This window comes from Vicugna pacos, chromosome 16 (assembly GCF_048564905.1).
Source record: "Vicugna pacos chromosome 16, VicPac4, whole genome shotgun sequence".
NCBI classification, from domain to species: domain Eukaryota; kingdom Metazoa; phylum Chordata; class Mammalia; order Artiodactyla; family Camelidae; genus Vicugna; species Vicugna pacos.
The window spans coordinates 7,503,385-7,524,655 of record NC_133002.1 but is presented as its reverse complement, the minus strand read 5'-3'; the positions used below and the strand labels follow the sequence as shown (position 1 = coordinate 7,524,655).

The 21,271-nt window shown below is 38.8% G+C and overlaps 1 protein-coding gene across 3 annotated transcripts in view; it reads right to left on the bottom strand.

The window, feature by feature from the left end:
• Positions 1 to 21,271, bottom strand: part of ANKFY1 (ankyrin repeat and FYVE domain containing 1) — a 73,805-nt gene that overhangs the window by 51,590 nt on the left and 944 nt on the right. For 2 of the 3 annotated variants that reach the window (XM_006218845.4, XM_015251688.3), the window contains exons 2-3: positions 6,230 to 6,422; positions 1,267 to 1,385 (exon numbers count right to left, since the gene is read on the bottom strand). In XM_006218845.4, the coding sequence (XP_006218907.1) occupies positions 1,267 to 1,385; positions 6,230 to 6,422 (312 nt within the window). Of the gene's footprint in view, positions 1 to 1,266; positions 1,386 to 6,229; positions 6,423 to 21,271 lie in introns of those variants that run through there. The other variant, XM_015251689.3, reaches the window with a different exon arrangement.

Sequence of the window (21,271 nt, the reverse complement as noted above, 5' to 3'; positions counted from 1 at the left end):
GCCCTTCCAGCAAGGACTGCTTCCGACGTATATGTTTTAGTTATAGGCATGAATGCACATGCACATATATATGCATGTTTTCTGTTTGTGTTTACAACTATGAATTTCGGACCTCAGGTTAAACCCTAGAAATGATCATAAAGAGACAGAGTTCACTAATAGTGGAGAAGCATCAGACACCTACTCCCCTAAATTCTTGAGATAAATGCCTACTTAACCTGGGCAACACTGCTCGGGTGTTAGCCACTGACATCTTCCTTACCAGCCCAAGTTAGTCTCTTCTGTACCTTAGACATCAAGCAATTATACCACTGCATATATAACCCTGCCCTTAAATGATTCATTAGTCCATTTCCTCCGATACAGAATGAGCTCTGTGTGGCAAGGACGGTGTTATAGCTCAGCGTTCCTAGCACTGCACATAGGAAAACAGTACCTTCTGAACTGGCAAACCTTTTGAACAAAGACATAATTCAGCAGACTTTTCACACAGCCGATCACTTCTGCAAGTAACTCATATCTTAATTCCTGGGTACGCTCCTTACCGTATGTTATAATTCTCTGACTATTAATAGCAGAATTAAATTTAAAATCTGCTTTTTTTTAAGCAGTAGTTAGGCAAGTACTAAATGAAAATGCAATTTTGAAACCAACTTTTGAAAATGATGCTTTTATGTCTATGTAACCACTATATTTACCCAAATTCTACACTGCATATTGTGGCATAAAACAATTAAATAAAAACATTAAATAGCTCAATGCACCTATTCAAATTTTGAAGACTGATGGTCGTCCTTTGATGTTAAAGACAAAATATTTATATTCTTTGGAGTAACTGTTACTTCTGAATTCAGTTCTTAAAGTCCAGGAAAAGTACTTTGGCAGTTATGATTCAATTTTAAGCAACTGAACAGCAGGACTTTTTCCTGGAGTAAAAGAAAAATGTTTTTCTATACATGCTCCCATATTTATAATATACTATTACATGAAAAGAGTTTCTGGACAGATATTCATATTTTATACATTAAAAGAATATTGTAGATCCTAAGATATTTATGACTTATTGGCCATACATTAAACAAAAGTATCCAAAAACTACACTTTACTGATTCACTAATTATTTAACTAGTTTATGGTCACCATCAATTGATAAGAAAAGTATTCTACTTTCATTAAACCACAAATATTTCAAAATGACACACCATAACCTTCTGCCAAGTCCTCTTGTGCTGGGAGTTTTGAGTCCCGAACTGGTCAGAGGCTCACCTGACAGGTCCAGCTCCTCGGTGGAAGACAAACTGGCCAGACTCCAGCTGTCGCTGCGGGCCGCCAGGACAAACTTGTGAGCATTGATGTGCCTGCCCCCAACCTTTATCTTCAGATCACTGATGAAGAAAATACCCACAGATATAAGAAGAAAAATGTCATCACAACTAGGTATAGTTAGGATTCAACAGCTGATAAATATATGAGAATTGACTGAACCAACATACATCTGCAAAGAAAAAAAAAATCACAGCAAAATTAATTCTCTATCCTAGCACTGAATTCTGATGGGTCATATTTATAACATGTTGCTACACATGTTTTCTATTTCTAACTTCTAGCTTTAGTTCACATGGGATGTTTTGCTTTCAAAGACATTCCCTAATGTCACTTCCATGGCAGTGAACGTACAAGATACATAGGATGATTAATATTTGTATAAAAAGTAGAAGAGGTTTAATGCAGGAAAAAAAATCAAGATAAATCATCAGGGAGAGACAGAAAGCTTAAAGATGACAGCTCTGAGACTACAATGCAGATACGCTCCATACTATATTAATGCTCCAAAGTTAAACAAAAAACTATGAACAAACTAGCTTTGACAAAGCAGTCAAGAATAGGAAACGCGGTATCCAGACTCCCATTCTCACCAGAAACATTCAGACCTATTATTGGCCATTTTTTACTCAGCCATTTATAAAGACATGAAAGAAATGTTTTTTTAAACATGTTTCCATATGTATGACATACCACATACGAAAAGAAGTTTCCAAATAGCTACGTATATTTAACTCTGAAATATCAAATGCTAAAGGAGGAAAGCATCTGGCCAGTTAACAAAAACGTAAGGTGACCCACCGGGCTGACATAAGCACGTGCCATATGGCTATGCTGGCAGCAGTCCACAGTCACCAATCATCATCATCCTGCTCGTATTTGTATGTTTTTTTTTTAATTTTCATATTCCCCTTTAAAATAATTTGTTAGGTTGGAAAGCCTTTATAAACTAAATACACAAAAACTATAACAGAAAGAAAGAAAGAATGAATGAAAGAAAAAAGGTAGGAAGGAAGAAAAAAAAACCTATTACATGAATTAACTCATCCACTTCAAAGGAGCTCCAAACAGAATCTTCTTTTCATATAATGCTTGATGCAGACACATTTTACTCCACAAAAGCATCGTCTAGAATATACTTTATAATTATGTGTATCAACAGTTCTAGTTCTATTAAAGAAGTAACCAAGGTACAACTTATTATGTTAGATCAAAAGAATAACAGGGGACTTACTATTACAAATCATTAGAAAATACTGTTAACCCAATCAAAATATGGGCAGAAGGCATAAACAGACATTTCCCCAAAGAAGTCATCCATCTGGCCAACAGGCACATTAAAAGATGCTCAATATCGTTAATTATCAGAGAAATGCCAATCAAAATCACAATGAGGTATTATCTCACACCAGTCAGAATGGCCATCATTAAAAAGTCTACAAATAATAAATGCTGGACAGTGTGTGAAGAAAAAGGAACCCTCCTGCACTGTTGGTAGGAATGTAAATTGGTGCAGCCACTAAGAAGGACAGTATAGAGGTTCCTTAAAAAACTAAAAATAGACTTACCATATGATCTAGCAATCCCACTCCTGGGCATATATCCAGAGAAAACTCTAATTCAGAAAGACACATGCACCCCAATGTTCACAGAAGCACTATTTACAACAGCCAAGACATGGAAACAACCTAAATGTCCACTGACAGATGAATGGATAAAGAAGATGTTGTGTGTGTATGTGTGTTTGTGTGTATAGCAAAACGATTCAGTTATATTACACACACACACACACACACACACACACACACACACACACCCAGGAATATTACTCAGCCATAAAAAGGAATGAAATAATGCCATTTGCTGTAACATGGATGGACCTAGAGATTATCATATTAAGTGAAGTAAGAGAAAGACAAATATCGTATGATATCACTTATATGTGGAATCTAAAAAAAAAAAGATACAAATTTTATTTACAAACCAGAAATAGACTCACAGACACAGAACACAGAAAACAAACTATGGTTACCAAAAGGGAAAGGTAGGGGAGGGATATATTAGGAGTTTGGGATTAACAGATACACACTACTATATATAAAATAGATAAACAATAAGGACCTACTGTATAGTACACGGAACTATATTCAATTTCTTATAATAAGCTACAGTGGAAAAGAATCTGAAAATATATGTGTGTGTGTGTGTATAATATAACTGAATCGTTTTGCTATACACCTGAAAATCACATTGTAAATCAATTACACTTCAATAAAAAAAATAGAGAAAATACTGTTAACACATAATACTATTAATAAACAGATAAGAAAAAGAATTGATACCCCATTTAAAGCAGAACATAAAACTCTAGTCTCATATCATATCCTATGATGAGATTTAAAAATTTAATGAAAACAGGAAGCTAGCTATTTACAAAGCACAAATAATTTTTAAACTCTAAATTTACTTATAAGGTATCAAATTTTAAAAACTTAAATGAGTATTTACTGTTTACTCTTTCTGCCACAAGTTTGACTTTAGCCCCAAAATTATATAAATGAACGTTCCTGTAAAATTCTTACCACATTCACAATGTCAGGTCAAAATGTTTTCTCTTTTGTAGTCTAACAACCCAAAGGGAAATAAAGACAAGGATTTCACTAATAATTTCTAATAATAACAGTTTTCAAAATACAGTTTAAAGGGGGGGAGGGTGTAGCATTCATGTTTAGTGTGCACGAGGTCCTGGGTTCAATCCCCAGCATCTCTATTAAAAAATAGATAAATAAATAAATCTAATTACCCACCCACCCCCCAAAAAAGAAAAAAAATACAATTCAAAACTGGAAAATTGGACGGGTCAAGTCTATGAGGACTCTATCCAGAAACAATTAGGAGGCTAGCAATTTTTTTTAGAAGCTCATTCTAGTCAATTAAAGACGTTTCTTTTTAAAACATGGATACTAGGGTGTTACTGGAGATGAAGCATTAACAGAGAGCTTCTTGCTAGTGTCTCAATCAAGTGCGTTAATAGGAAAAATTATAAGTTTGGTTGTTAAAAGAATGAATGTAGTAAATAACTACATATAACCATCATTTTAAACTATCTTATGGTACAAAATCCTTCTCCTGATTTTAAGTAAAAATAAAAGAGCATAATAATTTCTTCCACATTGCTCAATTTAAAAATTTTAACACTGAGTCTTCAATTACTCCAGTTACTGAAATTCACATAAAAATACTATTTAAATTCTTTAACAAAATGCACGTTTATGGAACAAAGGTATTTTATGGAACAAAGAGCATCTGCTTTAGAAATTGATATTACAATTTCAGTTATTCCATCTCAAAAACTAAGTCCTATCTGAAGTCTCCATGCCCTAACTGATCATCAATTCACCAGAACCACGGGATCATACCATAGCTGCGAGGTAAAAAATGGCCAGAAGAGAAAACTGCGCAGTCTCATTCCCACCATCTCCTAGAAGGACCACAGTATAATGAATGCAATCGACTGTTAACTATTTGAGAAAGTAAACGATGGGAATCCTAACAGGGAAGAGCCTTGGACAGTGGGAGAGATGTGTCTGTAACAAACACGGCAGGCTTCCTGGGACCAGTGGAAACAAAGTTTTCACTTGTCCATGGGAAAAAAAAGAGGAGAAAAAGAGACAATGAACTATATTTCACAAGTAGATATACCTATTTGATTTAAAGAAAGGGCTGTCCTTTACTCAGAGTATATACTTCCTATTCTTTTGGTATTTTTTTCTTTTCTTTTAGAAATGATTACAACAGTGGACAGCAGTTCTGGATTTTGATCTATTCTAAATGTCCTAATTTATTTTGGAATTTTACTAACTCTTATCTAGTCCAATCATCCTTCTCCCCAGGAGCCAAATCCTCCCTTTCATGCACATTCATGACCATGTTTCTTTTCCACATCCACTGCTATCATCTCAGGTCAGTCCTCCACAGTTCTGGTCCAAACTGTTTGCAACAACATCAAAGCTGCTCTTGTCTCTTTATAACTTCACTTGTATGATGTTATCAGGTTAATCTCCCTAAAACACCACTTTGATTATGACAGTCCTATAACTCAAAAAAAAAAAAAAAAACACTGTTCCACACTTCCTAGAGGATCAAGTCCAAATTCCTCACCTTGGCATCCCAATGCAATCATCCTACCTTTCCCACCTCTTTCAGTGCTCCCCTACATGGACATGTACCCTAACATGGCCCCTCACTGTCCTCTAAATCCTCCACATGTTCCCGTGTTTCAGCCACTCCCTCTACCAGTAATATCACTGACTTTATTATTAAATCCTACTCAGCCTTTAAAATTTACCTCAAAATTCACTTAATAACAACAGCTAAAAAGTAAGCACTTATTACATGCCAGACACTGTTGTTCTAAGTGCCTAAACAGTATTTATTCATTTAATCTTCATGACAACCCTAAGGTAAACAGTAGAATTATCATCCCCATATTACACATGAGGAATCTGAGGCATGGCATGTAACGCTAGGTCACACAGCCAGGAAGTGGCCAGCTGTGTGGCTCCGGAGTCCACCCTCAACATCATGCTATACTGTCCGCTAGTTCCAAGACTCCTCCAACCCGCCCGAGAACACTTCTCCTTCTGAATCCCTGGACCCGTAAGGTAATTCCAATCTGTGTTAGCGATGTTATCACCATGACTTTCATACTCTGTGCTGAAGATAAGCAGCAAACAAGAGACAAAATCTTGCCTCAAGGGCTCACATTCTAGAGACTAAAGATTTGTCAATATCAGAGAGAAGTAAACTGGGGAAGAAAGCCAGTAAGACAGAAGTTGCAAGGCGGCCTGGCAATAAAGCCAATTCGGCCTTGCTCCCCAAAACTGGTGCGGTGTGAGGAGCTCACCTGTACTGCTCCTGCTCGTACAGGTCGGCCACGATCGTCAGCAGGCGGCTGATGAAGGACTCATTGCTGCTTTCCTTGTTGGCTTGCGCAGCCAGAAGAGTGCATCTCTTCTCTGTCTCTGCCAGTTTCTTCTGCAGCTTGACATACTCTTGTCGGAGAAGCATCAAGTGCTTCTCCAACTTGGCCACTTCTTCTGCAAGGGGAACAAAGAATCCCATTTACTTACCATGGCAGGTGTAAAGCACACAGGATTCACTAATCCCTCATCCCACAGCTAGGAGGGCTACCAAAATGATTACAGCTGACCCCTGAACCACAAGGGTTTGAACTGCTCGGGTCTACTTACATGCAGACTTTTTTCAACAGTAAACACCATTACAGTACTCCACCATCCACAGTTAATTGAATCCGCAGATATGGAGGAACCAAGGATACAGAAGGCCGACTATAAATTATATGCAGATTTTTGACTGTGCAAAGAGGTTGGAGTTCCTAGCCCCTGGCGTTGTTCAAGGGTCAACTGTAGTCACATGACATTTCCTACTATTTCTTACTGACACTCCTATAAGACCAAGAATGGTTTTGTTTCAAGGTGCTATCATGGTCCAGGGATTTCTTCTCAGTTTCCCTGAAGACCAATATTCAATACATGACAAGGAACAGATGCACGTAAGATGCTAACAGGTACCTGCCCTGCAAATCCTTTGCCATACATAAAGCCAGGAGTCTCAAGGAAAGATTATCGAAATCACCTGGGAGGCTTTTTTTCAAAGCACTAGTAGTGATAACAAACTTCCACATGTCACACGCTGTTCTATAAGCTTTACATGAATTCTCATGCGAGCTTTATGACAACTCCATGGCGTAGGTACTATTACTAGCCACACTTTACAGATGAGAACACTGGGGCACAGAGATTAAGAATTTGCCCAAGGTCACAAAGCTGGTGAGAGAAGGGGCTGGGCTAGGAGGCCACGCATTCTCATTCCAGGGCCCATGATCTATTAACCATTACCCAACACGACCTGACAGCTGCCCTACTTCAGGAAGGATCAGTGCAGTCAGGAACAGTTCAGATGGAAGCAAGTCATGTTCCCGAGGTGTGCTGGGGCAGATTTTAAAGGCTCAGAACCACAGTATCCAATTCATTAATTTAGTCAACAAACATTTAGAGTTTTTAGTTACTGGGGGAAGTAAACTTTTATAATTACAATAACAATCGCAGCAATCAAATGCAAAACAACAAGGGCAAAGAGTACTAGAAGGAAAGAACAGAGCTATGAACACCTCAACAAAGATGTCAGGGAAGGCTTCCCTGAGGAAGCAAACAGTTAAGAAATGTGTCTCTTCCTTTATCTGGCATCTTGGTGGGGATTCACACAACCATGCATAAATCATGGTCTCTCACTATGGAACCACAGTGCTGCTAAAGTCATTCTCTCAATCCTGGGCCTCAGTCTCTTCACCCTTCTCCCCACCACAGATATTCCAATTCTTGACACTGCCCTCAAGCCCATCTCCCACCCAATCTGCCTCATTTTCAGCCAATGTCTTGAGAAAACTGAGCTACAGCCAACAACTCCCACCAGGCCAGCGACTGCTCCCATCCACCCCATGCTTTCTCAGAGAAAGACGCTCCCTCCGAGCCAACCTTCCCTCCACTTCTGTCCCAAACCCATCACTCTCCCCGGGTCCTTTGCTTTGTCATCAACTGTCCCTTCTCCAGCAACTTCAATCTCTTTCAACTGGGTCCTTCTCACCAGCACATAAACCTGTCTCTATCAAATAAAACAAAACTTTCCTTCCACACATCTGACAACCTCTGCCCTTCCATCTCCAGCTGCCACACACATTTTCTCACCCACCATTCCCCTGAAGCTCCTCTCACTGATGACCCTCTAACTGCCAAACCCAACAGACACTCGCCGGCAGTCCTCCTCCCGGACCTCTGCAACACAGCACAGGGCACTGCTGTCCATCCCTCTTTTCCTGTCCTCTCCCAGCAACCACAATGCCACCTTTTCTCCAATTCCAGTTCTCTGTCTCTTCCACATGCTTCTCTGCCTCCCTGCCAACACCTGACCACTGACACTCCCTAGGGGTGTCTATCCTTGGCCCTCTTCTCAACTGTACATTCTCCCAAGGCAGCTATACCAGAACTCTGGTCTGTGGTTGATACCAAGATCTAGTGCCAGTGATCCAGAGTTCCATCTCTCTAGCCCAGATCTCCCGTCTTAGCTCCATCTAATCATCTGCCCACCTGATATTTCTCCCAATGGCCCATGGCACATTAAATTCACTCTGGTCCCTATATTAATAAATGACACCACCATCTACCCTAGTTATCTAAAGAGGAAATGTGACAGGATTCTTAGATGTCTCCCACTCACTGACATGGCTCCAACTCTACCTCAATTCAAAACCTGACTTTCCCTTTTAAACATCTTTGGGAATCCTTCCCATCTTCTGTATCCCCATCTCACTCAGACTTTAATTCAGGCCCTCACTCAACACATCTGATGGCCAAAGTGAAAGGATTTACACCTGCATCTCAGAGCCTACCACCCGGCCTGACACACAGAGGCTCTAAATATATGATCAATTCAGTTGAACAAGTAGAACCAGTTTCATAAAAGAGCATTCCTTTCCTTTCCTCAGCTTCATCCCTCCCCTACCTGGTGCCCAACAACTAATTCTTTATAAACATGGGGGGAAAATGGTTCAAAAACTCAGAAATGGTTAAACAAACTAAGCAGTGCATGAGTTTGAAGCTACCATGCAACTATTAATGTTTTCAAAGAAATACACAATACTAAGTATGCATATTCAAAGAATAACATATTAACAGAAAAAAGGAGGCTGTGAAACAAAATATATTTTACAATTCCAATTTTATTATATAAACATTCACACACATGAGGAGTAAAAAGGCAAATTAAATGCCACAAAATATGAGCAGGTCTCACTGAGAGGTGGGATTATGAGAGATTTTTTTCCTCTGCACTGTCCTGCACATTTCAGGTATTCTGTAACAAACATGTTCTATTTTCATAGTTACTAAAAAATAGAGAGAAATTCGTTTAAAAACTAATAGCCTGTCTTCCTCATAGTTATAATAGGGAACTTCTTCCCCTCATCTAGAGGCTCCACATTAAATAAATGCCTGGAGTCAAAAAACTAGATGCCTCAGGTGAACACCAGTACTCCTGAGAAAATAAAGAAGGCAATTGCAAGGTGAAAATTTGCTTATAGCTGCTAAACTGATCACTGTGCTCACGAGTTACATATCAGATGAGAATTCCTATAGGCAATTTTTTTCAAAATACTGCGATTATTTGGCCTACTAATATTTAAACCAAATATTGCTAAAACAAACAAACACTGGCTAAAGGAAACCAGTACTTACAATGATCCTATTATAATATTTAAAAAATCTAAGTAGCATTTACAATTACACAAAACCACTTCAGCAGGACTCAGAGCTACACTTCTATTCCAGTGCAACAAATTTAGTCAGTCGTTGGTTTTGAAGAGTTCTGAAGTTACTCAGACTAAATAGCCAAGAAATTGCAATTATTTACCTGAAAGGGGGACAAATTTAACACAAAGCAGTAAGTTCATGTAACTGTACAAAATTTACACTCTTTTTTTTTTTTTCCTGTAGAGAAAGAAATGGAGTTGATGGGCCTCTGTAAAGAAAAACTGGCCCTGATTATCTAGGTATGATAACAAAATGTAAAAGGACATAACGAATTAGGAGTGACATCAAATTCTGTTCAAAAACTGCTATTACTTATAGCAAAATGAATCCATGGTGTCGCCTTACTGGTTGTCTTTGGAGGAATGGCAGGAGAGTGGAAACTGGGAGGGCACATGAGAGTGCCCTCTGGCGAGCTGGTAACACCCTTTTTGGTTGTTCTTTAACTTAGGGATGGTTACATTCATGTTTTATTTTGGTAATTCATTGAGCTCTATACTAGTGATTTGCTCTTTCTGCATGTATCTTATGCTTCAATTAAACAGTTTTTTTAATTGATATACACCTGTAGTGGATTCTGGCACCCCAATGATGGGGATCCAGATCCTTTCAGTACACTAGCTGTGGGGACCCTGGGCAACTCATCTCTCTAAGCTTCAGTTTCTTTATATCTGACATAGCAGGGGAGATCTACTTCTCAGTGCTGTCGTGAATTTAAGTGAAACTACTGTAATTGGCACATGCACTCAAAATTGTCAGCATTTCCTCCACCCTCTCCTCCCTCTGCATTCCACAATTACATAATTACTGGATAAGTAGTTTAAACTTTATAACTGTTTACACAACATTTTTGGTTTTGAGTCACAAAAAAGCAGAATGAATGGGTTTCAAATGTTTTATTGACCTCGGAATTAAAATTGATCAAGTCATAGCAAATCAACAGGACATTATCAAAAGTACGACATGACGAACAAGAGAAAAAACAGAAATAGAAACACTGCTAAATACTGAACAAGCTACTTGAAATATTGCATCACCTCAGATAACAAGTCCGCACTGACAATTCCCAAACCAAAAGTAAAGCCTAACATGCTTTAAAAAATCATCACTTGTTAAAAAAAAAAAAATCACTGTTATTCATTTGGAAGAGGTACAAGTTAAGCTGCCCCTTAAAAAAATATTCCCAAAGAGGTAACTCCTAATCCACCCCAGGAAAAGTCAGTCAATATCTATAACTAATGAATGGCAGTGTAAGTATTATCACTTAGAGGTAAACAGAGAAGAGTGGGAAGTAGTCTGGCAAAACTTATCTTTTGTTATAAGCCTTATAATATTATTTGAATTTTAAATCGATAGGCACTTATAAAGCAAATCTATTGTTTTACACAAATTATAAAGATTTGGGAAAACAATTAAAAGCAGGAGGAAAAATAAATAATTTTCTAACACCCAAGTGTAAGGTTTTTTCTATATCAGAAACTTTAGGAAGGGAAGGAACCTAGAGAGCATCTCTTTTGGTTCCATTCCCAGACAATGAATGAGGAGTAGAAGGGGACAGGCCCAGGACCAGAAGCCTATCCATTTCTTGCCTCAGACCACGCCTGATGACATTACTCCCAGACTAGCTGCGTAAGAATCACTTAGGCAGTTTGACTAAAGAGAGAGCATCAAATTCAAGAGCTCTGGGGTGAGGTCAGGAAATGTATAGTCCTTTTAAGACGATCCCAGGTATGGGGATGACTGGCTTGGAGAAAAAGTTCAGCCCCAGGCACGTACCTCCCCAAGTCACTCACAGACTGCTCTGGGAATACCATTGTTTAGATAGAAGACCAACTGAGCTGCAATTTTTTTGTTCATTCAGTGACTTTTTCAAAGATTTTCTTCTGTTAAGAAGACAACTGTACAACCCAGGAGTTCATTAAAAATTTATTAAGCACCTATGCAGTGCCATGGGCAAAGAAAATCATCTCGGCACTTTTTTTTTTTTTTAAACAAAGTTACAGGGTAAGATGGGCAATTAAACAAGACAAGTCAATAAAACGTGACAGCACTCTGACAGGGTATACAAATAGAGCACAGAGCAAGACCACCTGGTTTAAGCTAGCGCAAGGAAAGAGATCCCAGAAAAGTGGTATTTTACTTCAGAAGATTTAAACAAAGCCTACAAGTGTCTGTAGCATACCAGATCCAGAAAGTGCAAGGAGAAGGCTTCAGTCTTTTACTTTCTTAGTCAGATTTGCCTTTGAAACTACTATCAGTAAACAGGTTTGTGGAACAGGCATAGTACTAGGCTCTAGGAGAAATACAAATGATTAGAAGGGAAGACCTAACCTTGTCCTCCATAGAAGCCAACGGCAAGAACGTCTGTCACTCACCTGCCTTTGCCTCAGTCAACTGAGTGGATGGCCAGAGGACACCTTAGCATGCTAGTTCAATCTGCTGGCTACAGCTACAACCCACCTGCCCAAGAGACAGCTTCCAGGTTTTCACAGGGGAAGCCTATGGCTACAGAATGTAGATTCTTATTCCATGAAGCAACGTGAATCCTTTAACCTTGGTTTCAATCACACCATATTCTAGCCAACCTTTCGCTCAAGAGCTTCAGTCTTTCAAGACTACAGCATCAGTAAATACTCCACATAAACAATCATTCTGTGAGCATTTATGAAGCACCTACTATGTACCAGCACTATGGTGGATCAGGAGTTGCCTCTTTGAGACTTTTAAAAATGGGCAGCCTAGGAAACAGCCTAAATGTCCATCAACAGACGACTGGATAAAGAAGAGGTGGTATATTTATACAATGGAATACTACTTAGTCATAAAAACCAACAATATAACGCCACTTGCAGCAACATGGATGTTCCTGGAAAATGTCATTCTAAGTGAAGTAAGACAGAAAGAGAAAGAAAAATAGCGTATGAAATCGCTCATATGTGGAATCTAAAAATAACTACATACATACATACATACATACAAAACAGAAACAGACTCATAGACATAGAATACAGACTTGTGGTTGCCAAGGGGGTGGGGAGTGGGAAGGGACAGACTGGGATTTCAAAACATAGAACAGATAAACAAGATTATACTGTACAGCACAGGGAAATACATACAAGATCTGGTGGTAGCTCACAGAGAAAAAAAAATGTGACAATGAATATATGTATGTTCATGTATAACTGAAAAATTGTGCTCTATACGGGAATTTGACACAACATTGTAAAATGACTATTGCTCAATAAAAAAAAGTTAAAAAAATAAATAAAATAAAAGGCAAGACTTTAAAAAATGGAAAGATATTCCATGCTCTTGGATTGAAAGAATCAACATTGTTAAAATGGTCACACTGCCCGAGGCAATCTACGGATTTAATGCAATCCCTATCCAATTACCCAGGACATATTTCACAGAACTAGAACAAATCATAATAAAATTTATATGGAACCATCAAAGATCTAGAATTGCTAAAGCATTACTGAAGAGAAAGAAAGAGGCTGGAGGAATAACTCTCCCAGACTTCAGACAATACTATAGAGCTACAGTCATCAAGACAGCATGGTATTGGTACCAAAACAGACATATAGACCAATGGAACAGAATAGAGAGCCCAGAAATGAACCCACAAACTTTTGGTCAACTCAACTTCGACAAAGGAGGCAAGAATATACAATGGAATAAAGACAGTCTCTTCAGCAAATGGTGTTGGGAAAACTGGACAGCAGCATGTAAAACAATGAAGCTAGAACACACCCTTACACCATATACAAAAATCAACTTAGAATGGATTAAAGACTTAAACATAAGACAAGATACAATAAACCTCCTAGAGGAAAACATAGGCAAAACATTATCTGACATACATTTCAAAAATTTTCTCCTAGAAGAAATAAAAGCAAGAATAAACAAATGGGACCTAATGAAACTTACAAGCTTCTGCAGAGCAAAGGAAACCAGAAATAAAACAAGAAGAAAACCTACGGAATGGGAGAAAATTTTTGCAAGTGAAACCGACAAAGGCTTGATCTCCAAAATATATAAGCAGCTCATACGACTCAATAAGAAAAAAATTAACAACCCAATCCAAAAATGGGCAGAAGACCTAAACAAGCAATTCTCCAAGAAAGACATACAAATGATCAAAAAGCACATGAAAAAATGTTCAATATCACTAATTATCAGAGAAATGCAAATCAAAAAAAACTACAATGAGGTATCACCTCACACCAGTCAGAATGGCTGTCATTCAAAAATCCAAAAATGACAAATGCTGGAGAGGCTGTGGAGAAAGGGGAACCCTCCTACACTGCTAGTGGGAATGCAGTTTGGTGCAGCCACTATGGAAAACAGTGTGGAGATTCCTCAAAAGACTAGGAATAGACTTACCATATGACCCAGGAATCCCACTCCTGGGCTTGTATCCAGAAGGAAATCTACTTCAGGATGACACCTGCACTCCAATGTTCATAGCAGCACTATTTACAATAGCCAAAACATGGAAACAGCCTAAATGTCCATCAACAGGTGACTGGATAAAGAAGAGGTGGTATATTTACACAATGGAATACTACTCAGCCATAAAAACCGACAACATAACGCCATTTGCAGCAACATGGATGCTCCTAGAGAATGTCATTCTAAGTGAAGTAAGCCAGAAAGAGAAAGAAAAATACCATATGAGATCACTCATATGTGGAATCCAAAGACTCATGGACAGAGAATACAGACTTGTGGTTACCAGGGGGGTAGAGGGTGGGAAGGGATAGACTTGGATTTCAAAATTGTAGAATAGATAAACAAGATTACACTGTATAGCACAGGTAAATATACACAAAATGTTATGATAAATCACAGAGAAAAAAATGTGACAATGAGTGTGTATATGTCCATGAATGACTGAAAAATTGTGCTGAACACTGGAATTTGACACATTGTAAAATGATTATAAATCAATAAAAAATGTTAAAAAAAAAAGGCAAAAAAAAAAAAAAAGGGCAGCCTAACTTGCACCTCTTCCAAACAAATAAGGTAGCACCGAAGTTGTACCGAATGTAGAACCGAAGTAGTAGCTACCAGAACTCACACACAGGAGGGACAAGAACAAAACTCACAGTCACAGAGAATCTGGATACTGACTCACGTGGGGGAATTATGATAACATTTGCCTTCAAGAAGAGTAGAAAGTTAAAAAAATCCTTTAGCCCTTAAAATGAGATCATAAAAGTTCTCTTTCAAACATATTCTCAAGGATTACTTGTAAATTTCTTCAGAGATCACTTACACACACATAATTCCAAAATCTACAGCAACAGCCCTAGTCTCCCTCCAGAATTACTGACACAAATGTCTAGCTGCAGCCTAGACACTGACACAAGACATAAACTACACAGCTCATGATCAGAGAAGAGTCAAGGGAAAGGGAGGGCTTTAGGATACAGGGCTCTTATTCACGAAATCACAGATGCTCCCCACCCAGCATCTTTTGTAGGAGGAAACCCTTGATCACAAGTGCAACCACCAGTGGTATCGCAGCTGCCACACCATTTCACAGTACAATGGAGAGAGGACACGGCTGAGACGTTACTCTGTGGGGAACAAGGGCAATGCAGATGTGTCCTTGGAAGTATCAACAAGCTGTAGAGTTCTTACAGGAAAAAAGTATACAAGTACCCTTCTGAGTAATAATGCAGAGAGAATCTACAGCACAGTGCAGTGGCCCTGAAGACTAGAGCAATGTAGCCATAAACAAAGAAATGCCAGCAGCCACCAGGAGCTGGAAGAAGCCAGGAACAGATATTTTCCGAGAGAGAATGGCCCTAGTGACACCTGATTTCAGCCCAGTGATACTGATTTTAGACTTCTGGCTTCCAGAATCAAGAGAACACATTTCTGTTGTTTTAAGCCACTCCATTTGTAGAAATTCATCATAGCAGCCACAGGAAACTAATATAACTATCCTTACAAACAAACAAAAAGCCTTGAACCTTCTTGCTGGATTAGTGTCAAAAACAAAGTTTTACAGAGTAAATAAAAATGCAGAGTTTCTTAAAATATTTTGCAATAAAAGACAAAAGAGTAATTAAGACTTTTTAATATCTCCTACAGCACTTAATTCCTCACTCTCAAATTCTAACCAACATATTCAAAGCAGTACAAATAGAATTAACAAACAGAATTAACTTAGGTTAAGCGGATTGCCTTAAATTACACAATTAGCCTGAGACCCACTCAAGATTTAAGATCTTAAGCCAAAGGCCATGCTCATCCCACCGTACCCTGCTACCTAATTTCAGTTCCAAAGTCAGGACATCAAACAATATTTATAACTATTAGTTCATTAATTTAGGAATTAAATGTCTTTTCCATTCCCTGTCTTCAATGTGATTACTACTCCCCCATGCCTCTTCCAATTCTAACCCACACTGTATTCATTAAATCTTTTTGGATTTAAAATATCCCTGATATTTTCTCTACTACTGTAGTTCTTACTTTCTAACCCTAATTTTAGCAGTGAATTAATGTTCTTTGTCTAATTCTTTAATTACTAGATGACTTGATCCCTACTCTGCTTTAACTATGTCAATTAGATAAAAGAAAAATGACTGAAAAGGCTGTGATAAAATCCCATTTTGAGAACTACAAGAATAATTTTTGTTTCAGACGTGTATTAGTCTTCCACATAACAATACTTCATTAAAGTATGTGTTGTCTTCCCAGAAAATACTGTTTTCCTTTTGACATCACAGAAGCTAATCTCCACTACTACTCTCCTAAACCTGTCATAGCGCAGATGGAACTTTCTTTCACTGGGATTACTGAATATTCATTAATCTAGACTGCTAAACATAGGAAAATTGTTTAATGGGGAATAAGATTTAAGTGGATATATATATACTGTTGAGAATTCAAGTTCACAAAATACCCTACTGAAAAGAAGGGAAGGGGGAAGAAGCTAGCAACACTATCTGGAGGAGAGTACAAAGGAACAGTAAGATGCCCCTGCCAGGCTGCACCCTCCCACTTTACACACACAAACAAAAAGTTTGGATATTATTAAAAACATAATGGTGCTAAAATATATTTCATATTTTGACTTTTCAACCTTTAAAAACATCTAGCAACTGTAACTGTCATAACTCGGTTTTGACAAAGTCCAAATGCCACTATTCAACAAAAATTTGCTTTCAAAAATCTTTTTACTCCAGCTACAAATGAAACTTACTACTCAGGACTTCTTAGTTAGAAAAGATGACCTTATTTTGTATGTGTATATATATACACAAATGTATTTATATACATATACACAGTTAATTTGTTTAAAAAAAGACTCAATAAAACCTTGTTTTATTCAACACTGACTCAGTTTGAAAAAAATGTTTTGTGGGATATATTGATCTTGGTGAAGCTGAGTGAGGCATAAATTTGGTTTTTAAAAGCTCTCCAGGTGATTCTAACATGCAGGGTTCTCCAGGTTGAGAACTACCAGTCTGAACAAATGGGTGACAGCAGAGAGGGAAGAACATATGTGAGGGCTTTAAAGCATCCACAGGATCTGGGGGGGATGTCAGGGATGACTTCTAGGTTACTGACTTGAGAGTTGGGCTGGAGGGTAGTGCCATTAATCACCAATGCAAAAGAGAAGACTCAGTCAACTATAAAGCATAATACATCCATTTGGGGTTTTTTTTGAGAAACTCTGCCTTCCCTTCTCAGATTCCCAAGTTCCATTAAGGCTGCGACTGTGCTGCTCACTTTGTCGTCGCTAGGACAGTTGCTTGCACTTAATGGAAATGAAATACATTTTTCTTGAATGTGATTCAACTCTGTTAAGTCTTGTCTACAAGTCAGTGGTGTGATTTATATATACATCTTTCAAAACCTCACTCTGTCTAGCATTGATCGTAGACAGGGCTGGCTTCACAGGAGAAACTCAACAAATGTTAGCTCACGAGCTAATTTTCACCCAAACGCCAGTCGGATTGGAAATGCTTTCAACTGCCAGCTAAAACAAAACCACCTAAAGGTAAACTGGGCCTGGCAAAATATGTCCACAACTGAGGTCAACATATGTGTTCTCAAATCTGTTCCTCCTCTTCCTGTTAACAGCATGAGTCACCAGGATCTAGAACACTTGAGTCATCTTTGATATTTCCCTCTTGTCAACATGTAAACAGGTTTCAAGAGTTCTGTCTTTTATACTGTCTATAGTTAGTCTCTCTCACAGCAGTCCTCACCAACCACAAAGCCCTTTACAAAGGACTCATCGTCACTTGCTTCGGCCTCCTCCCCAGCCTTCCTTCCCTCCAAATCCATCCTCTACATTATAGCCATTTCAACAGGCCTCAGGCAATTCTAGTCAGGTTACTGCCTTGGCTGATACGTTTCAGTAGCCTCAACCCATGGCACACAGAGTAAAATCCAAATGCTTAACCAATTCCCTTCATAATCTGGCCCTTAACATAGTTTTCCAACCTCATATTTCACTGTTTCTTCCACCAAATATAGTGATCTCTTCCCACTCCCATCTCCCCATGTTCAAAAGGGGCTTCTTTTCCAAAGCCCAGCCCAAATAAGTCCAGCTTACCTCCTGCAGCAAAGGCCTCCCCTGACTACCCAAAACATTCACCCCACCGCTTCCCCTAAGACATCTTTTCCTAGTCTGAATTTTCAAAGTAACTCCTCAGCATCTTTCACCTTCCACCTTACAATGCAGTACACATGCTTTTCACCTCCCCTCCTGGACTGTGGAATTCCCAGGGAACAGACTCTAGGTCAGGCTCTTTTTTAACTACCCACAAATTCTCCCTCCACCCTAAGTGCCTTACTAGGTGGAGTTCAATAAATACCGTAAGCTCTCTGATCTCCTTGCCTGCAGCTTTTACTGAACCCTGTAGTTTCTGGATGTTTATGCAGTATTGAAAAGACAGGAGAAAAGAAAACAGAAACCTGGTTATAAGCTGATGCTAAAACTAAAAAAAAAAAGGAAATGTACCTCTTTCTTCAGAATTAAAACTAAAATCTTAAATAAAACAAAATTTGATGATAAAAAATAAAAGTCCATGATTATTTTCCTGATTAATAAATTATTTACATTTTTCCAATTTTCACTTTTATTTTGGGGGGTGGTTTAAGAGGAGACCAAGAGAAAGACTGCACAGCAGGGTCAAAATGTCAGGCACTGTGGGATAACAGGGTTCTTGATACTCTTTCTTTTGATCGTCACAGCTACCTTTGAGACAGAGATGATCTCCCTTTTAAAGTTGAGGAAACTGAGACTGAGGGCAATTAAATGGCTTGCCTATGATCATAGCGTAGTAAAACTAGGATTCAAACCCACGTCCACCTGCAGAGACTGAGCTCTTACACTTGAATTGCTAAAACCAAAATTAGCTGGACAAAAACTAGGTTAGGCAGCTCCCAGCAAACTGCTGTTATTCGGAGCACATTAAAAGCTGGACTGGCCAGCTTCCTTGACAAGAGACTAAGGATGTATCCAGGCAGCTTTTCCTGATGTCTGGTCAATGACGCTCAACAGTTCATCCATTCCTTCAACCACAGGCATGATTCTAAGTTGGCAGATTCAGCAGTGAACAAAACAGAAAAAGCCTCTGCCCTTAGGTGGGGTTTATACTTCTGTAAAAGAATTTTTTTTTAAATCTCTGAAGAGAAAGGGATGATCTCTAAAGAGGTGAGAAGTGAACAGACACCTGAGTGAATAAAAGTCAATTAGCTGTGTGGAGAAACTGAGGAAGACTTCGAGGCCAAGGGAATTGTAAGACAAAGATAAAGAAATAGTTGGGACTGTACAAAGAACAGCAAGGAAGTTAGTGTGGCAAGAGCTAGGTGACTGAGAAGTAGGAAATAAGGTACCAATGTTAACTATGTAGGGACCTGAAGGTCACCAGGGTCTTCAGAATATATCTTAAGATCATGGAGAGCCACAGGAATAGGGAGAGCACACAGAAGGGCAGCCGTACTGTAAAAAGTGGGAGAGACAAGATCTGATTTACTGGAAACTCTGTAAAAATAGGCTGTGGGGAAGCAAAATCAAGAAGAAAAAGTAAAGCAGGAAGACCGTGTGGGAAGGACTCTTCTGAGTGATGAAGGAGGCTTAGATTAGCAGGACAGCTGCAGAGATGAAGAATGGAAACGGAAACTTGTCTTAGGACAAACTTCAGCTAAATATATATGGTTAAACCAATACCCATGTATGGATGGAAGGAGAGAAGCTTGGTTTCTACATGAGTCACGTCTAGAAGTTATTGTATACTTGGTCTCTGCAGGTTCCATTTACTCTTCCTAAGAGTAATTTCCCACATGCTCCCTCACTCACATCACCAAACAAAAACCATCATCACGGAAGTTCCCACAGAGTGTGCTTAGAGATAATCCAATTGTTACACGACATAGATTTTTGGTTTGTTTATATTTAAACGAGTATTTCTGAACAAGCATAGCCGGCTCCAACAAATTCTGATTAAATTATAAGCAGCATTAAACAAGTAACACCCCTGCAAAACATTTTCTAGCTAATTTTGCCTTCCTTTGAATCACAAGCACCTGCAGTTTAATGAGGTAACTGGACTAGAAAGCTCCACTCAATTCTTCCTAGTCAAAGTCTGCGACATTGCTTCCAAAAAGCTAAAATCAGAACACAGGCCAGGAAATTGGAACAAACACACAAAAAGTAAAATAAAAACTGTCAAGTCAGCACCTCATGGCTATGCTTACCCATCTAGCCTTCCTTGCCAATTTAACCCCAAAAAGGAAGTTCTGTTTGTTTAAGGTGTGTGCTTCACCAGCTGGAGCTGATGTCTCTTTGTCTCTCAAGGTTACCCTAACACACCTGAAGGTACTTGCGAGATAACCATCAGCATGTGTATTTCGCTGGTAGGAGCTGCTCAGGCTGGAACCTCATGGCAAGGCACAGCCAGGGCTCAGTAAAAACTGCTGAATGAAAAATCAGCTGCCCTCCTACAACTTCCATCTCTGTAATGTATTCCCCAAATACTCCTCAACTTCTCTAATTTGTATAACAGCACTGGACTACCTGTCACCTCACATAAAGCCTTCCCGAACCTTTCCACCCGACTCACTGCTCTGGTCTACAAGCTTCATTTCACTGGCTGTCAGCTGTGTTAAATGATGTTAAACAACATTCCATGATTTCTCCAAAAACTAGCTTCAGGGGATGTCTTAGCGTTCTCTGTTCCTTTTAGTCCTCTTCTGCTTTCATATAATATTCATCTGATGGTTGCCTCTCCAGGGGGTCAAATACGGTAGAAAGAGCAAACAAAAAGTGGGTGCCAGTCTTGAGTATCTCTAGAACCCTGGCCTCAATTCCTTTATCTATAAAGTGCAAATAACACCCATGCCAGGCCTCCTTCACAAGGCTGTTATCAAGTCTAATCCAAGTGAGGAAAGCCTGCAAACTGTCAGGTGCCACCCAAATTTAAGATCCAAGTGAAGATGGGTTCAGACAAAGCTTAGCTCCAAACTAATTTGACAGGTCGTGGACCAGCATATTGTAGTTACTCAGTAAACTGTCAAATAAGGAGTACTTT